Source organism: Hyperolius riggenbachi, chromosome 4, assembly GCF_040937935.1.
Source record: "Hyperolius riggenbachi isolate aHypRig1 chromosome 4, aHypRig1.pri, whole genome shotgun sequence".
NCBI classification, from domain to species: Eukaryota; Metazoa; Chordata; class Amphibia; order Anura; family Hyperoliidae; genus Hyperolius; species Hyperolius riggenbachi.
Genome location: NC_090649.1, coordinates 106,841,576 through 106,858,434, shown reverse-complemented (window position 1 = coordinate 106,858,434; position 16,859 = coordinate 106,841,576). Strand labels below are relative to the sequence as shown.

The 16,859-nt window shown below is 42.8% G+C and overlaps 1 protein-coding gene across 1 annotated transcript in view; it reads right to left on the bottom strand.

Annotated features, from left to right (window-relative positions):
* The window catches only part of UGGT1 (UDP-glucose glycoprotein glucosyltransferase 1), a 164,384-nt gene that overhangs the window by 100,917 nt on the left and 46,608 nt on the right, over positions 1-16,859 (bottom strand). The window contains exons 6-8 of the mRNA XM_068233269.1: positions 15,766-15,878; positions 15,460-15,634; positions 13,688-13,784 (exon numbers count right to left, since the gene is read on the bottom strand). Coding sequence (XP_068089370.1) covers positions 13,688-13,784; positions 15,460-15,634; positions 15,766-15,878 — 385 coding nt within the window. The remainder of the gene's footprint in view (positions 1-13,687; positions 13,785-15,459; positions 15,635-15,765; positions 15,879-16,859) is intronic.

Below are 16,859 nucleotides of genomic sequence, written 5' to 3'. Positions count from 1 at the left end.
GCTTAGTTATAATAAATGAGGTGACTTCATCAAACTGCATTCAGTTCAGTTCTTTCTGTTGTGCACTTCTATTACAGTACAAGAGAAATGAAAAAAGGCACTTATTTCATAGAATAGGGAGTAGGTTGATTTACATCTACACTTCTCATAGGAACATTATAATTATGAAAGTAAAGTTAAACCATACATGTCAAACTCTGCCCCGCGGGCCAAATTTGGCCCTCAGGTGGTTTCCCCACTTTTTATTATGTTTGGCCCACTCTACAACAACAACAACAAATAACATTTGTAGAGCGCTTTTCTCCCATAGGACTCAAAGCGCATAAGCATGGCTCAGACCATCGTGGTACAGAGGAAGAATTTTGTAAGTCCGGAAATGCCAAGCTAAACAGGTGGCTTTTCAGTCTGGATTTGAATAGCTCCAGGGATGGTGCTGTCTTTACTGGGTGTGGCAGAGAGTTCCAAAGAGTAGGGGCAGCATGACAGAAGGCTCTATCTCCAGATTTTTTGAGGTGCACTCTAGGAGTGACCAAGTTTATAGAACTTGCTGATCTGAGGTTGTGAGAGGTGTGGTGCAGCTTCAGCAAGTCCTTCATGTATCCAGGGCCCAGATTGTGCAGGGATTTGAATGTCAGCAGTCCAATCTTGAAGAGTATTATCCATTCTACTGGTAGCCAGTGCAGTGAGCGAAGAATCGGTGTAATGTGACAGTGGCGAGGCTGGTTTGTTAGTAATCTGGCAGCAGCATTCTGCACTAATTGCAGGCGACGCAGGTCCTTTTTGGGGAGGCCAGCATAAAGGGCATTGCAGTAATCCAGCCATGATGTAGGGTTGGAAGATCCTCTGGGGGAATCAGATGTTTAATCTTTGCAATGTTCTTCAGATGAAAGTAGGAAGATTTAACTACAGATGAAATTTGGTTTCTGAAACTTAAATCCCCATCGATTAGTACGCCAAGGCTGCGCACAAGGTTGGAGCGGTTTATGTCTGAATTCCCAATCCTGATTGGTGTTGCTTTAGGATAGAGCTGTTTTGATGGCGAGCACTGGCTTTGAACAAAGAGGACCTCAGTTTTGTCAGCATTCAGTTTCAACCAGTTATCATTCATCCATGCCTGTAGCTCAGCTAAGCAAGAGTTTATTTTTGGAGTAGGGTCTGTTCCACCAGGTTTGAAGGACAGGTATAGCTGTGTGTCATCGGCGTAGCAGTGGTACGTCAGGCCATGTCGTTGGATAAGTGTACCGAGTGGCAACATGCAGATTGCAAACAGCAGAGGGGATAGGATTGATCCTTGTGGCACTCCGAATTGTAGAGGTGCAGGTTTGGACATTATAGGTCCTAGGGATACTCTCTGTGTTCTGTCAGTCAGGAATTATCTGAACCACTGGAGGACTGATCCACTGATGCCACAGTACTCCTGCAGCCTGTTAAGCAGGATTTCATGGTCAACTGAATCAAAAGCCGCTGAGAGATCCAACAGGATTAGGATGGAACATTCCCCTGTCCCTTGCCATGAGCAGATCGTTGCAGACTTGCATGAGGGCTGTTTCAAAGCTGTGGTGTTTCCTAAAGCCAAATTGTAGAGGGTCCAGGATGTTGTTTACTGACAGCCTGGTTTCAAGTATCAGATAGACAGCCTTTTCAATAACTTTACCTAAGAAGGGGAGGTTGGAGACAGGTCTGTAGCTGCTCACGGCATCTGGATCCATGGAAGGTTTTTTAAGAAGGGGCTTGATGATTCCTTCTTTTAAAGAGGTAGGAAACCTCCCTGCTTGCAGAGAGCAATTTACTATTTTGTGAAATGCTGGACCAAGCAGGTCAGGACATTTCAGCATATGTTTAGTTGGTCCAGGTCGCAGGTTGTCTGGCGGAGACGACAGAGGATGTCTGAGATCTCTTCCTCACTAATACTTTTGAAGTCAGTCCAGGGTGTTAGGTTGTTTTTGCAGCTATTTCCAGGAGTTGCATGAGTCTTGGGTGCTGTGGACTGAATGAGAGACCGAATAGAGGATACTTTGTCAGCAAAGTAGCAAGCAAATTTCTCACATAGCTCCTTTGAGGGAGTTATAGTAGGGTTTAGGCAGGATGGGTTACATAGTCTATCAACTGTGCGGAATAGTTGGGCTGGTCTGTTGGCGGCCTTTGCGATCTCCTGTGATAGGTAGGAGGATTTTTTCTTGGTGATCGCATTTTGGTAGCTTGCCAGGTGAGAGACAAGGGTGTGTTTATCTTTTGAATTCTGAGATTTTCGCCACTTCCTTTCTAGTCTGCACACTTCTTTCTTTAGGTCCTTTAGTGAGCTGTCAAACCACTGTGCATGGTGAAGTGGTGTAGACCGTTTAATGCGAACTGGAGCAAGGGCGTCATAGGCAGATGACACTGCATGGTTGTACATCAGGACCATGGAGTCTGGGTCTGCGCACTCTAGATCATCAGGGAAGCTATATTGAATGTGAAGCCACATGGGGAGGTAGGGGGAAAGCAGTAAAGCAGTAAATACTAGGAAACTATATAGAGGAGAGTGGACGCCTATAGTCACCAGGGAACTGTATGGGCGAGGGAGGACCACTAGACACCAGGGAACTGTACAGGGGAGGGAAGGGGACCATAAGACACCTGGGAACTTTATAAGGGAGGAAGATTGGGGCACACACACCAGACAGACAGACAGACAGACACACACACACACACACTTCTTGGCATATTGTGCTTTAAGAAATGTATACACAGCTGCTAGTTTCATTAAGACAGGGATGGGTGAGTATTTTAACACCTAAGGCCTCAGTGACATGACGCTTTCTGCCCATGATTCACGATTTGCCGATCAGCAGCAATCAGCAAAGCGATGCTGCACAAGTGATCCTATGGAATTAGGAAATGTGCTGCATGTAGCATTTTCCCGGCGATTACGTTGTGATTCTCATTCACTGGAATGAGAATTGCAAAACGCAATCACTGTAAAATCGCGGAACACACCAATGCAAAATCGTGATTGTGATTCTGAGTTTGACCGGCACCAAAATGGACGCTGCTGATAGCATAACAAAGGAGATCTGATTAGCATTACAATTAAATGACAAGTACTAATGGTCTAATAACACTGTAATTGTTTTAGATTTGGCCTGTATTGATTGTTGCAGCTGGAATATTTCAACCTGTAAAGACCCAGGCTGTACATAAGCAGTACAATTATTTTTTTTATATTTTTTTTGTGTGTGTTAGGGTGGCCATACATGGTACAATTTTTAATTTTTTTTTCGATTAGATAATTTAGTTCGATTATTCTGTTAGATCGAATATAAAGATTTTTCCAGCATGTCCAATCTGATTTTACTCGAAAAAACGGGATAATCGTTCGAATTTCTTGATCGAAAAAAAAAATATTTTCAACTTTCATTTGATTCAATCATTTAGATCGAAAAACGGGATAATCGAACGTTTTTATTGTACCATGTATGGCCACCATAAAGGGTCTACACGCGCCTCATAACAAGTATAGAAATGTTTTGTTATGTGGATTCTATGAATTTGGACCAGCAAGTGCATCTGACCTAGTAAGAATTTGTGCTTCTTTTATAGACTTGTTTGAGGAAAAATATGTATGTACAAATCTCATCCATTTCTTACTGGTGCCTGCAAAACTAATTAAGTAGGCTATGATCTTCCTATTTACAAGATTGGGGCGGGGAACATCAAAATGACCAGAAACATCCATGTAAACCTGCTTCTGTAAGCTGTGGCTTTGAAATGTAAAATGATTTTGGTACATTTTCTACCACACATAAACCATGTTACTGATGTCCTCAGTAGAAACATATTCAGGGCTAAAGACTGAGGCAAAAAAGGCAACATGACCTCTTAGCTGTGCAACCTTGCATGACTGCATCTACCTCAATAGATCTACATACTCAGAGTGGTGGACATTAATGTGTGCCACCAGGAACAGCCAGGAATATCAGGACAATCAGGCACCACCGTATACCGTACATGCTACATTCTTGGTAGAGGTGGCATTGAATAGCAGCTTTCAGCCAAGAACCATCTGGCTAGTGTATAAGCCTTTAGTATGCATAAGGTGATGTGACATGATGAGATAGACATGTGTATGTATAGTGCCAAGCACACACAACTAGTCTGTGTTCCTTTTTTTCTTTCTCTGCGTGAAAGAGTTCAACATCAAGTATGCAATTGACAGCGTCTGTCTGGGTTGGAACCAGGTCGGACTATAGTGTTACCCTCACTGATAAGGACCTACAGCCATAAAACTTTTCCCTGGCAGAAAATGGCTTCTGAGAGCAAGAAATAGATTAAAAAGGTCAATAGTTCATAGATTTTAGCTCTGACATACTTCAATGACTGTGTCATTGAGCGGAGACTTTGAAAAACTAAAAACTTAAAAAGTAGATTTATATAATAATAAAACCATGGGATATCTAAAAAGTCATTTTTAGGAGGAGGAGGAAAGATACAATTGTTTATCTCATAAGTTTATTTTCACCTCGTGTTTCTTTTTAAGGGCCAGTTTCCCCAATAAAGGAATACTACAGTTGCACCTGGAAAGATTAAAGTGTACCTTATATGAGAGGCATACCGGTATATAAGCTGCCAGATTATTTTTTTTTAAATGGCAGTTACCTGTCTTAATAAGCAAACATGCAGCTAGTGAATAATAATCACACCTCTAATCCTTGTTCCAGGTCAGTGATTCAGGAAGGAATAAAGGCAGAGCATCAGAACAATAGCTGGACAAGTAGTATTTGAAAAAGGAATTTACCAATGACTCCTCTCCTTTTCCTTATTTTAGGACTCCTCTAGGGACCGGACACTCTGCTGCGTTAATGAGCTGATTTCAGCAACTTGTCTCAGTGTGTGATGTGCAGGGACATCAAATGCTCCAACACTAAAGGTGACCGATGAGTGATGGCTAGGGACAGATTTTTTTTATTCATTTATATAGCGCCGATATAATACACAGCGCTGTAAGTATATCGTCTTGTCACTAACTGTCCCTCAGAGAGGCTCACAATCTAGTCCCTACCAGAGTCATATGTCTACGTATGTATTGTGTAGTGTATCTATCATAGTCTAGGGCCAATTTAGGGGGAAGCCAATTAACTTATCTGTATGTTTTTGGGATGTGGGAGGAAACCCACGCAGACACGGGGAGAACATACAAACTCCTTGCAGATGTTGACCTGGCTGGGATGGGAATCGGGAACTCAGCACTGCAAGGCAAGAGCGCTAACCACTACACCACTGTGCTGCCCAATCTATGGATATATATATACAGGGAGTGCATAATTATTAGGCAAGTTGTATTTTTGAGGAATAATTTTATTATTGAACAACAACCATGTTCGCAATGAACCCAAAAAAACTACAATTAATATCAAAGCTGAATATTTTTTAAAGTAGTTTTTAGTTTGTTTTTATTTTTAGCTATTTTAGAGGGATATCTGTGTGTGCAGGTGACTATTACTGTGCATAATTATTAGGCAACTTAACAAAAAACAAATATATACCCATTTCAATTATTTATTTTTACCAGTGAAACCAATATAACATCTCAACATTCACAAATATACAACAAATTGTCAGTAGTGCGCCTGTTACTAATCAGCAGCTCGCCTAAATGGGGTGTCCCCAGAACCCCTATCAGATAGATATATGTAAGTAATAAATCTAGGCAACGCTAAGTAATGAGAATATTTAATCGTAATTAGCTCAGTTATAAAATTTACAATAAAATAACTCAATAGACATATCCATTTGCCAGCAATTAAATGCAACAAATGTCATACACATCCACGCACCAATCACCTCCACACACCTACTGCAGTAGAAAAAATTGGTGAGTGCACTGGTATAAATATATGTAAAAAATAAAAATACAAAATATAGATAAAAATATAATAGATATGGATTCACAAATTATAGCAGCAAACCATTTGATTGTATCATAATTGATTGGTCATCAAAATTGGTTGGTTGAAATTATCTTCAGTGTGTACAGCGTAAACAATCCTTATAGATTCCACATAGATAGATATAAAGTGTCTCTAATGGAAATTTCCACACTTAGTAGCGGTTAAGAAGAAGTATTATGTAAGGCAGATAATCTCCGTGGTGAATATGGATCTTCGTAAGGGAATACTCACGATCCCTCAGATGGATAAAGTGATGGTATCCGGAGCCGCTCAATCCAGTGTGTCCCGGCCGGCGACTACACAGGAGAGTCTGAGACCCACTGAAGGTGGATTAACAGCGGTGTCGGGCTGACTTGCCCGGCTCCAGCGCGGGTGATGCAACGTCCCTTTGCCTGCTTCAGGAACGGCTCCCCGGATCTCCGTGGTGTGTTAGTGAGACACACCTCCTTCCTCAATGGGCGTGACGTCACTAGAGGTTAGCCAATCGCTGACGCGTTTCGAAGGTAGCGTCCTTCTTTCTCAAAGCTGGCTGCTGGTTGGAGGGGTCTATCTTTTAAAGGGATTGTGATGTCACCAGAAGTTCAGAATGTTTATTCAAAATTTATTCAAAAGCATACAGTTTTAAGTCTTTATTCAAACCAGACGGCACCAGGGTATTAAGGTTATAGATCCAGTTCGTTTCGTGTCTGGACATCTCAAGCATATAATCTCCTCCCCTCCATGGTCTCTTCACTATTTCTATAGCGCAAAATCTAATGCCATTAATCTTGCAATTGTGTTGCTGTTTAAAGTGTTCAGAAAGCGGATGCTTCTTGTTCCCTTTTTTTATATGGCCCACTGGGAACGATTTATACTCGGTGAGCCACACGGCCCCGGAGCCGCACTGGTGCTCTGGAGGAGGTTTATTGACGATGCCTTCTTCATTTGGAAGGGCACTAGGGATAGCCTGGAGGATTTCCTAGCCTGGATCAATACCAATGATTATAATTTAACCTTCACAGGAGATTTCAGTAAAATTAGGGTCAACTTTCTGGATCTGACGGTGTTTGTGGAGAACAATGTTATCACTACTAAAACATATCGCAAGGAAGTAGATATAAACAGTTATATCAATGTGGATAGTTGCCATCATTTGAGGTGGCTGTCAAACATTCCACAAGGGCAATTTCTTCGCTTAAGAAAAAACTGTACTAGATTGAGTGACTTTGAGGAAGAAGCTGACAAGATGCAAGAGAGATTTGAGGGCAAAGGTTACTGTTCGGGGATTATTGATCAGGCAAGAGAATCTGCAAGAAGCACTGGAAGGGAGAACCTGTTGAAAGAGAAAACAGAGGTAGATACAGGATATGATCCGGACCCCAAACTTATATTTAATTACTCCTCACAAGCTATGAAGCTACGGAAGATTGTAGGGAAACATTGGGAAATATTGAAGGAGGATTTCCTACTTAGTGATATACTTCCAGAGAACCCAGGAGTGATATTCAAGAAATCACGAAATTTAGGCAATATTATAGCTCCTACAGTTAAAGAAATTAGGGGGAAAACTAAGGGGGGTTATTTTAGGAATTGTGGATTTTGCAGGATGTGTAGGGAATCACGTATGCCAGTTGAACGAGTGAGTGAGATCGTCTCCAGTACAGAAGGTAACAGTTTTTCTATTAAGGACATCATGAACTGTGACACCAAGGGTGTCATTTATGTTATTATTTGCTCATGCCAAAAGCAATATGTGGGGAGGACGAAACGCCCCCTCAAAGAACGCTTAGGAGAACACTGTGCTAATATTAAAAAAGGGAACAAGAAGCATCCGCTTTCTGAACACTTTAAACAGCAACACAATTGCAAGATTAATGGCATTAGATTTTGCACTATAGAAATAGTGAAGAGACCATGGAGGGGAGGAGATTATATCCTTGAGATGTCCAGACACGAAACGAACTGGATCTATAACCTTAATACCCTGGTGCCGGCTGGTTTGAATAAAGACTTGGAACTGTATGCTTTTGAATAAATTTTGAATAAACATTCTGAACTTCTGGTGACATCACAATCCCTTTAAAAGATAGACCCCTCCAACCAGCAGCCAGCTTTGAGAAAGAAGGACGCTACCTTCGAAACGCGTCAGCGATTGGCTAACCTCTAGTGACGTCACGCCCATTGAGGAAGGAGGTGTGTCTCACTAACACACCACGGAGATCCGGGGAGCCGTTCCTGAAGCGGACAAAGGGACGTTGCATCACCCGCGCTGGAGCCGGGCAAGTCAGCCCGACACCGCTGTTAATCCACCTTCAGTGGGTCTCAGACTCTCCTGTGTAGTCACCGGCCGGGACACACTGGATTGAGCGGCTCCGGATACCATCACTTTATCCATCTGAGGGATCGTGAGTATTACCTTACAAAGATCCATATTCACCACGGATATTATCTGCCTTACATAATACTTCTTCTTAACCGCTACTAAGTGTGGAAATTTCCATTAGAGACACTTTATTTCAATCTCTCTCCCTCAGCCGGTTCGTCATGCCACGAGTCTGGAAACCTTCAAACGTACTCTGAAAACACACCTGTTCAGAAAAGCCTATAATTTGATATAGGCAGCACTGAAGGCACACTGGCTCACCCACTTATCCTGGTGTTTCCTTCCCCTTTGTTTCCTCCCCACTACCCTCTAGATCAGTGGTTCCCAACCTTTTCTGGGCCGGGGAACACTTTCTGACCATATTTTTCTCCGGGGAACGGCGGCGGGGGGGGGGGGGGGGGGGGGCGGCGGCGCGGGTGTTTGCGCGACCTAGTGGACAGTGCCGTGCTATTGGGGGGGGGGGGGGGCGGCTGCATAGCTAGCATAGTTGCCCCAGTATAGGGAGTTTAGTTGCCCCAGTATGGTTAGTATAGTTACCCCAGTATAGTGCCCCAGTATAGCTAGTATAGCGCCCATTGAGGAAGGAGGTGTGTCTCACTAACACACCACGGAGATCCGGGGAGCCGTTCCTGAAGCAGGCAAAGGGACGTTGCATCACCCGCGCTGGAGCCGGGCAAGTCAGCCCGACACCGCTGTTAATCCACCTTCAGTGGGTCTCAGACTCTCCTGTGTAGTCACCGGCCGGGACACACTGGATTGAGCGGCTCCGGATACCATCACTTTATCCATCTGAGGGATCGTGAGTATTACCTTACGAAGATCCATATTCACCACGGAGATTATCTGCCTTACATAATACTTCTTCTTAACCGCTACTAAGTGTGGAAATTTCCATTAGAGACACTTTATATCAATCTATGTGGAATCTATAAGGATTGTTTACGCTGTACACACTGAAGATAATTTCAACCAACCAATTTTGATGACCAATCAATTATGATACAATCAAATAGTTTGCTGCTATAATTTGTGAATCCATATCTATCTATATTTTTATCTATATTTTGTATTTTTATTTTTTACATATTTTTATACCAGTGCACTCACCAATTTTTTCTACTGCAGTAGGTGTGTGGAGGTGATTGGTGCGTGGATGTGTATGACATTTGTTGCATTTAATTGCTGGCAAATGGATATGTCTATTGAGTTATTTTATTGTAAATTTTATAAATTTTATAACTGAGCTAATTACGATTAAATATTCTCATTACTTAGCGCTGCCTAGATTTATTACTTACATTCACAAATATACATTTCTGACATTCAAAAACCAAAACAAAACAAATCAGTGACCAATATAGCTACCTTTCTTTGCAAGGACACTCAAAAGCCTGCCATCCACGGATTCTGTCAGTGTTTTGCTCTGTTCACCATCAACATTGTGTGCAGCAGCAACCACAGCCTCCCAGACACTGTTCGGAGAGGTGTACTGTTTTCCCTCCTTGTAAATCTCACATTTTATGATGGACCACAGGTTCTCAATGGGGTTCAGATCAGGTGAACAAGGAGGCCATGTCATTAGTTTTTCTTCTTTTATACCCTTTCTTGCCAGCCACGCTGTGGAGTACTTGGACGCGTGTGATGGCGCATTGTCCTGCATGAAAATCTTGTTTTTCTTGAAGGATGCAGACTTCTTCCTGTACCACTGCTTGAAGAAGGTGTCTTCCAGAAACTGGCAGTAAGACTGGGAGTTGAGCTTGACTCCATCCTCAACCCGAAAAGGCCCCACAAGCTCATCTTTGATGATACCAGCCCAAACCAGTACTCCACCTCCACCTTGCTGGCGTCTGAGTCGGACTGGAGCTCTCTGCCCTTTACCAATCCAGCCACGGGCCAATCCATCTGGCCCATCAATACTCACTCTCATTTCATCAGTCCATAAAACCTTAGAAAAATCAGTCTTGAGATATTTCTTGGCCCAGTCTTGACGTTTCAGCTTGTGTGTCTTGTTCAGTGGTGGTCGTCTTTCAGCCTTTCTTACCTTGGCCATGTCTCTGAGTATTGCACACCTTGTGCTTTTGGGTACTCCAGTGATGTTGCAGCTCTGAAATATGGCCAAACTGGTGGCAAGTGGCATCTTGGCAGCTGCACGCTTGACTTTTCTCAGTTCATGGGCAGTTATTTTGCGCCTTGGCTTTTCCACACGCTTCTTGCAACCTTTTGACTATTTTGAATGAAATGCTTGATTGTTCGATGATCACGCTTCAGAAGCTTTGCAATTTTAAGAGTGCTGCATCCCTTTGCAAGATATCTCACTATTTTTGACTTTTCTGAGCCTTTTCAAGTCCTTCTTTTGACCCATTTTGCCAAAGGAAAGGAAGTTGCCTAATAATTATGCACACCTGATATAGGGTGTTGATGTCATTAGACCACACCTCTTCTCATTACAGAGATGCACATCACCTAATATGCTTAATTGGTAGTAGGCTTTCGAGCCTATACAGCTTGGAGTAAGACAACATGCATAAAGAGGATGATGTGCTCAAAATACACATTTACCTAATAATTCTGCACTCCCTGTATATAAGGGCCTCCCAGTCCACCTAGTAGCCACATCATGACGAAGCCCTGGCATAAGGCAAAATGCGCAGGTGGAAAAGAGCAATAGATTTGGAGCACTCAGATTACATCAATTTTGCATGCTGATCCCCACAATGTTGTGGTGTACAAGCAAGTCAATCTGATATGTACAGGTGGTGCCACACTGCAACTTCTATCTATGTACAGGCAGATTACTGTATGCAATGTAAGAGCAAGTATAACATTATCCACGCAACATTAACAAACAAATTCTAATGCTGAGATATGCTATAAAAACGCTGTTCTGGAGCACTCATTTGTCATATCACATGAACTGTTGAAATGAATGATGCTCCAAATATAAGGAGGCATACCAAGCTATATCCTGATGTGGGAAAGCCTCCTCTGTAATGAACATACTTTACCTTGGGATTAATAGAACTTGACAAGTTGATGCCCCTATGCCATATTTTACGTTGTATTCAATTTATAGCCTTTACAAACATGCTATCTTGGATGTGTGGCACGGAGTATGCATGCTCACAAGTTTAAATGAGCATGCCATAATAATAATTCCTATATTTGTATATCTCCTGTCTGACTAAAGCGCTTGTGAGGCAGCCACTAGAGCGCACTCAGTAGGTAGTAGCAGTGTTAAGGAGTCTTGCCCTAGGTCTCTTACTGAATAGGTGCTGGCTTACTGAACAGGCAGACCCGAGATTTGAACCCAGGTCCCCTGTGTCAGAGGTAGAGCCCTTAACCTTTACACTATCCAGCCACCAATAATAGGAGGTTTTTGAGTCTATCCTATTGACTGGTCTTCTTTCTTTGGGAAGGTAATGGCTATCATTCATAAAGCATTTCCGCGTGCGGAAATGCTGAAAACAGCTGAATTTACAGAGCACTTAGCAAAGTGTTTATTCATAAAAGCTGTTTCCGCATGAAAAGCTGACATTCCAGAGCAGAGCGATCCATTACCGCCTTGTGCGGTGATTATGTTAAATGTCACCATATGTCAATTCATAAAGATTAGAGCAAGCGGTGTCAGCACGGAGATTACTGCTCCCTTTGAAGTAGCGATAACCATGCGGAGAACAGCTAAGCTAATGAGACAGACCTCCCAAGCAGCAGCTGCAGTGAGAGCAGAGCAAAAAAAGGCATTCCTGAATACCAAGGATGTGTTTTTAACCCCTTGGGAACCTGTTTTCAGATAAAATTTCACATTAGAAAGCCTGCATGTGTAACATTTTTTTGAAGTTCCTCTAAGTTGTGGCAATTAAATAGATTGTTTAGAAAGACTAATGGACAGATTCAGGGCAAGGAGAGGCAGTTTTTAAAAAATGCACGTGTAAAGGGATGCTGGGGCTGCCTCTTCTGTAGTAAAGCTGTCTCTGGAGGAGAAAATGGCTTCAATTCATCAAGGGCTGTTCGATAACAATAACCAAGTCCTTAAAATACCGCATTCGGTATTTTACACTTGTGTGTGCTAATTCGTCAATATTTTCACACATGTGGTAGATGTTCGGTAAGTTACCGAAGAAGTCCATGCAGTAAGGGCATTACAATAGGAAAGAGGCAGGACTGACATCCCTATAGATGTGCACTTTATACATGTTGTGCTGCCTCTGCTCTTGCTGAATCTGTCTCATTAGTCTTAAGTTTCTATTTACTTGCCACACTTAGATGAACTGCTGAGAAACATTACATATTCCCTGTTTAGGTCATTTTGCCACGAGCTCCCACTTGCATCCCTGCAAATTTAAACAGGCACTCAAGAGGTTACACTACCGAAGGGTGCCTGGAAAAGAAGGGTGCCTGGAAAATAGCTTTTATTCTTTTCTCTCCGTTTGCTGCCTGGGGGGTCTGTTCCACCCGAGAAGCCTGGCCAACCTATCAGCAGCACTTGCAGGGGAGGTTTCTATTAGCTGCCTGCTAGTGTCAAACACAGAGACATCCACACTGAAGGCATTCCAAGCTTGTTATCGACAGGGGAGAGCTGGAGATAATCACCGCACATGTTATCGAATGCTGTAAGCCTGATGAATTAACATTTGCTGACATTTTACTGACATGTGTTGAGGTAATCACTGAACAAGTCGGTAATTTATCTCTCTGCTCGGGAATGTCAGCTTTTCATGCGGTAACAGCTTTGATGAATTAGCATCTTACTAAGTGCTCCGTAAAGTCAGCTGTTTTCAGCATTACCGAATGCGGTAATGCTTGAAGAATTGAAGCCAATGTATCAACTCGGCAGCTTCTCATGTTACACAAACATACCGCCAGCCTACCACCTGCCTAGTTCGGGAAAATACCGAACTTGTATCGCAACTGTAAACATTTTTATGAATGAGCACACAGAAGTCTAAACTAATGTGGTATTTTCCCGCACAGATTTTTTTTACCGCACTGCTTTTATGAATGATAGCCATTGTGATCTATCTTAAGCCAGTCCTTGGAAGCTTGAGTAATTGTAGGTCTATGATCCCACTTCAACATATCATGAATATCAGTAAGTGGGTGTGACATAAGTACGCTGATCTATTGGTAGTTCTCATGATTGGCAGGGAAGTGCTTCATCTTTTGTATATGAGATTTTCCAACATGCCTGATCATTCTTTTAATAGATAAAGTGCCTGAAATCAATGAAAGTCTAAATGATCAAGCATGTTGGGAACAAATGATGACCAGCAGATTTGAAGAAAAAAGATCAAATTAGGCAAAAAAATAAGTCAGCCTTACAGACCAATGGAGAGGGCCAACATGTTTCAACACATGGCAAAGACCAATAACATAAGGAACAAAGATGGTAACAGGTTACCTTGAACCTGCGTGTCATCTTTAGCTTTATACTCTGTACTCTTAATCACCAACTCCACACCATAACCAGACAGGAAAACCTTCTCCGATCCGGGATCCTGAAGAGAAAAGAAGAAATGTACGCAGGTATTTATGCAGGCATAGTCAAATATAACAGAAGAGGGCTGACAAAGAGCTGAAATCCTTAGTTCAGGCTCAGGAATTATTCATTAATATAATAGGTTTCCCTAATTAAAAAAGGAATCTGCATGCATTTTTGTAAATAAATGGGTTTTCCATTTTGCAATATAAAATGAAGAAAGATTTACTGGTATTCTTCTCCTGTTTGGGGAGGTTGTGCTGGCTGGTCACACCCTACCCCTGAAAAATAAACCTGGGGGAACTCTGCCTAGTATTTTATGGTTTTATGGGGTAGACCTTGCCTATTGTTTCTTTGTAAAGTGAACCTAAACTGAGATGGAGAAGGAGTTTTCCTTTTAAAACAATACCAGTTGCCTGACTCCCCTGCTTATCCTGTGTCTCTAATACAGGCTTTCTCAACCAGGGTTCCCTGGAACCCCAGGGTTCCTTGAGTACTCTGCAGGGGTTCCTTGGCATTTTCCCCCATCGTGGGGATGTATAATGGAGCTCACTATAATAGGTGGTACTGTAACAAGAAGCACTAAATTAGGGGCTTAGGAGACAGTATAATGAGTGGCAGTGTAATAAGGGTAGTGAAATAAACAGCCACACATACTTTTAAAGACCATTCCTCCTGCAAAATTAATACAGGGGTTCCTCGAGATCAAAAAATTGTTTGCAGGGATTCCTTGAGATCCAAAAGCTATTTGCAGGGTTCCTCCAGGGTAGAAAGGTTGAGAAAGGCTGCTCTAATACTTTTAGCCACAGCCCCTGAACAAGCATGCAGATCAGGTGCTCTGACTGAAGTCAGACTGGATTAGCTGCATGCTTGTTTCAGATGTGTGATTACGCCACCACTGCAACCAGAGATCAGCAGGACTGACAAGCAGCTGGTATTGTTTAAAAGGACACATCCATATCCCTCCCAGTTAAGGATCCCTTTAAGGAAGAAAAGCTGCCTTACATTTTTTTGGGGGGGTGGGGGGAGGTTATGGGGGAAATGCTGCCACATTATGTGTATTTTTAGGTGGAACAATGCGGCATTATGTGTATTTTGGGGAAACTCTGCCACATTATGTGACAACCCCTGCCAAGAGCCTTCCTAGTCCTGTCTCCGTTACCTCGTTCCACCGCTGTACCCCATTCAAATTTCCCGCCTTTGGGACTCTGTGTGCGGGATTTGGAGGCCCTGATGTCCCCAGAGTGCTTTAGGAGATGGATGGCTCCGCACTGCGCAGAACAGAGCCGCTCGTCTTTGTACTCAGCGATATGAACACTTCCAATGCCTTTACAAACAGTCCCAAAGAGCTATTCGAATAGCAGATCAAATGGCTTCAACGGGGTGACAGTGGTGTAATAAGGAGAAAGAGAGAGGACTGGGAGGTTCTATGGAATCCAGAACCTTCCCTCTAAATAGGTAAGTACCGTAACTTTTTTTTACAGATTGTTTCAAGGTCACTTTAAGGCTGTACAAAAAAATAAATAAACACGAAAAAAAGAAAAAAAAAAACACACACACAAAGCACTCTGAAACATTTTCTATTGGCTGTTGTCCAGAGGTACTAGTGATATGAAGATGAAGATCTTAAGGAGAGAAATAACTTTTATGGCAGAAAATGTTGCAAATACTCAGAATATAATGAGAACTCTTACCGCATCATAGTGTCTGAGCACATAGGAAACCTTCCCCGCTCGGGCCGCCTCTGACAGGTGCTGGTGCCACGTGGAGAAGCCTTCAGAGCCAATTTCAGCATAAAGTATTGCAAACGGCCTCTCTGGCAGTGTACCGGGATACTGGTGATCCCCCTTGAACATGAAAGGTTTTGGCCTGGACAAATGACAACAAAAGTATCACTTTGACTTGACACAGTCCAGCAACAAATGGCTTAATAACCATAACTGTTCAGCAATACAAACACAAAACAGCCACACCTCAATCAATGTAAGCAGTCTATATACCTTTCCAGCGCATTACTGAGCAGGGCCGGCAGCTCATCCAGATGACAAGTCTTCTGTCCATGGACCACAACAAAGGCTGTACATTCTGCAGGAGGAGCCTCATCAATAGCAATCTGAAATACATGACTCTAAATTAGTGTGAGCTAATATCCTACAGCATTGCAGTTTACCAAAATTTTCAGTTTGTGGATAGAAGATAGCTGTGCTACTGAAGAAAGAAACAACATCATACCCCAAGCAGCTCGGGGTGACCCAAATCCACAAGGAAAGTATAGGGGGGGGGGGGGGGAGACTGAACTGAAAAGCCCTCCTACTAAAAAGCAAAGCTTAGTGTGGTTTGCCCTCTTAAAACAGAAGGTACTTGCGATAATTCAACTTTAAGATAGCAACTGTGGTTTCCAACAATGCATCACTACTGAATATGCAAATTGTCTCTTTATGCCCCTGAAGCCAGGCTTGCATCTAGAACCAAAAGTGCCTCTTAACAGCCGGGCTAATAAGGAGCAGCTAAAGTGTGATCGCCAACAGCAACCCTTGGATACTGCCCTAGCAGCACAAGATTGCACGTCTTTTTCACATTTTGCATCTAGAACCGCTGATGTATAGCGAGCCTATAGCTTATAATTTTACAGAGCTATATAGAGCCAGTGCAGTACAGCCAGACCAGACTGCCTGATCAGGAAGGAAAGCTGGCTGGGGCATAGAGCCAGTGCAGTGCAGCCAGACCACACAGCCTGATCAGGAAGGATAGCCAGCTGAGGCATAGAGCCAGTGCAGTACAGCCAGACCACCTGATCAGGAAGGAAAGCTGGCTGGGGCATAGAGCCAGTGCAGTACAGCCAGACCAGACTACCTAATATTAAGGGGTTAGGCACCCAAAAATACGTGCAGACAAAATCAAATCTAGTGAGGAAAAAGGGAAGAAAAAAGGACTTACATGAAGGAGGTGGGAGGAACAGATGTATGGCCGCCGCACGCCTTAAAGAGACTCCGTAACAAAAATTGCATCCTGTTTTTTATCATCCTACACGTTCCAAAAGCTATTCTAATGTGTTCTGGCTTACTGCAGCACTTTCTGCTATCACAGTCTCTGT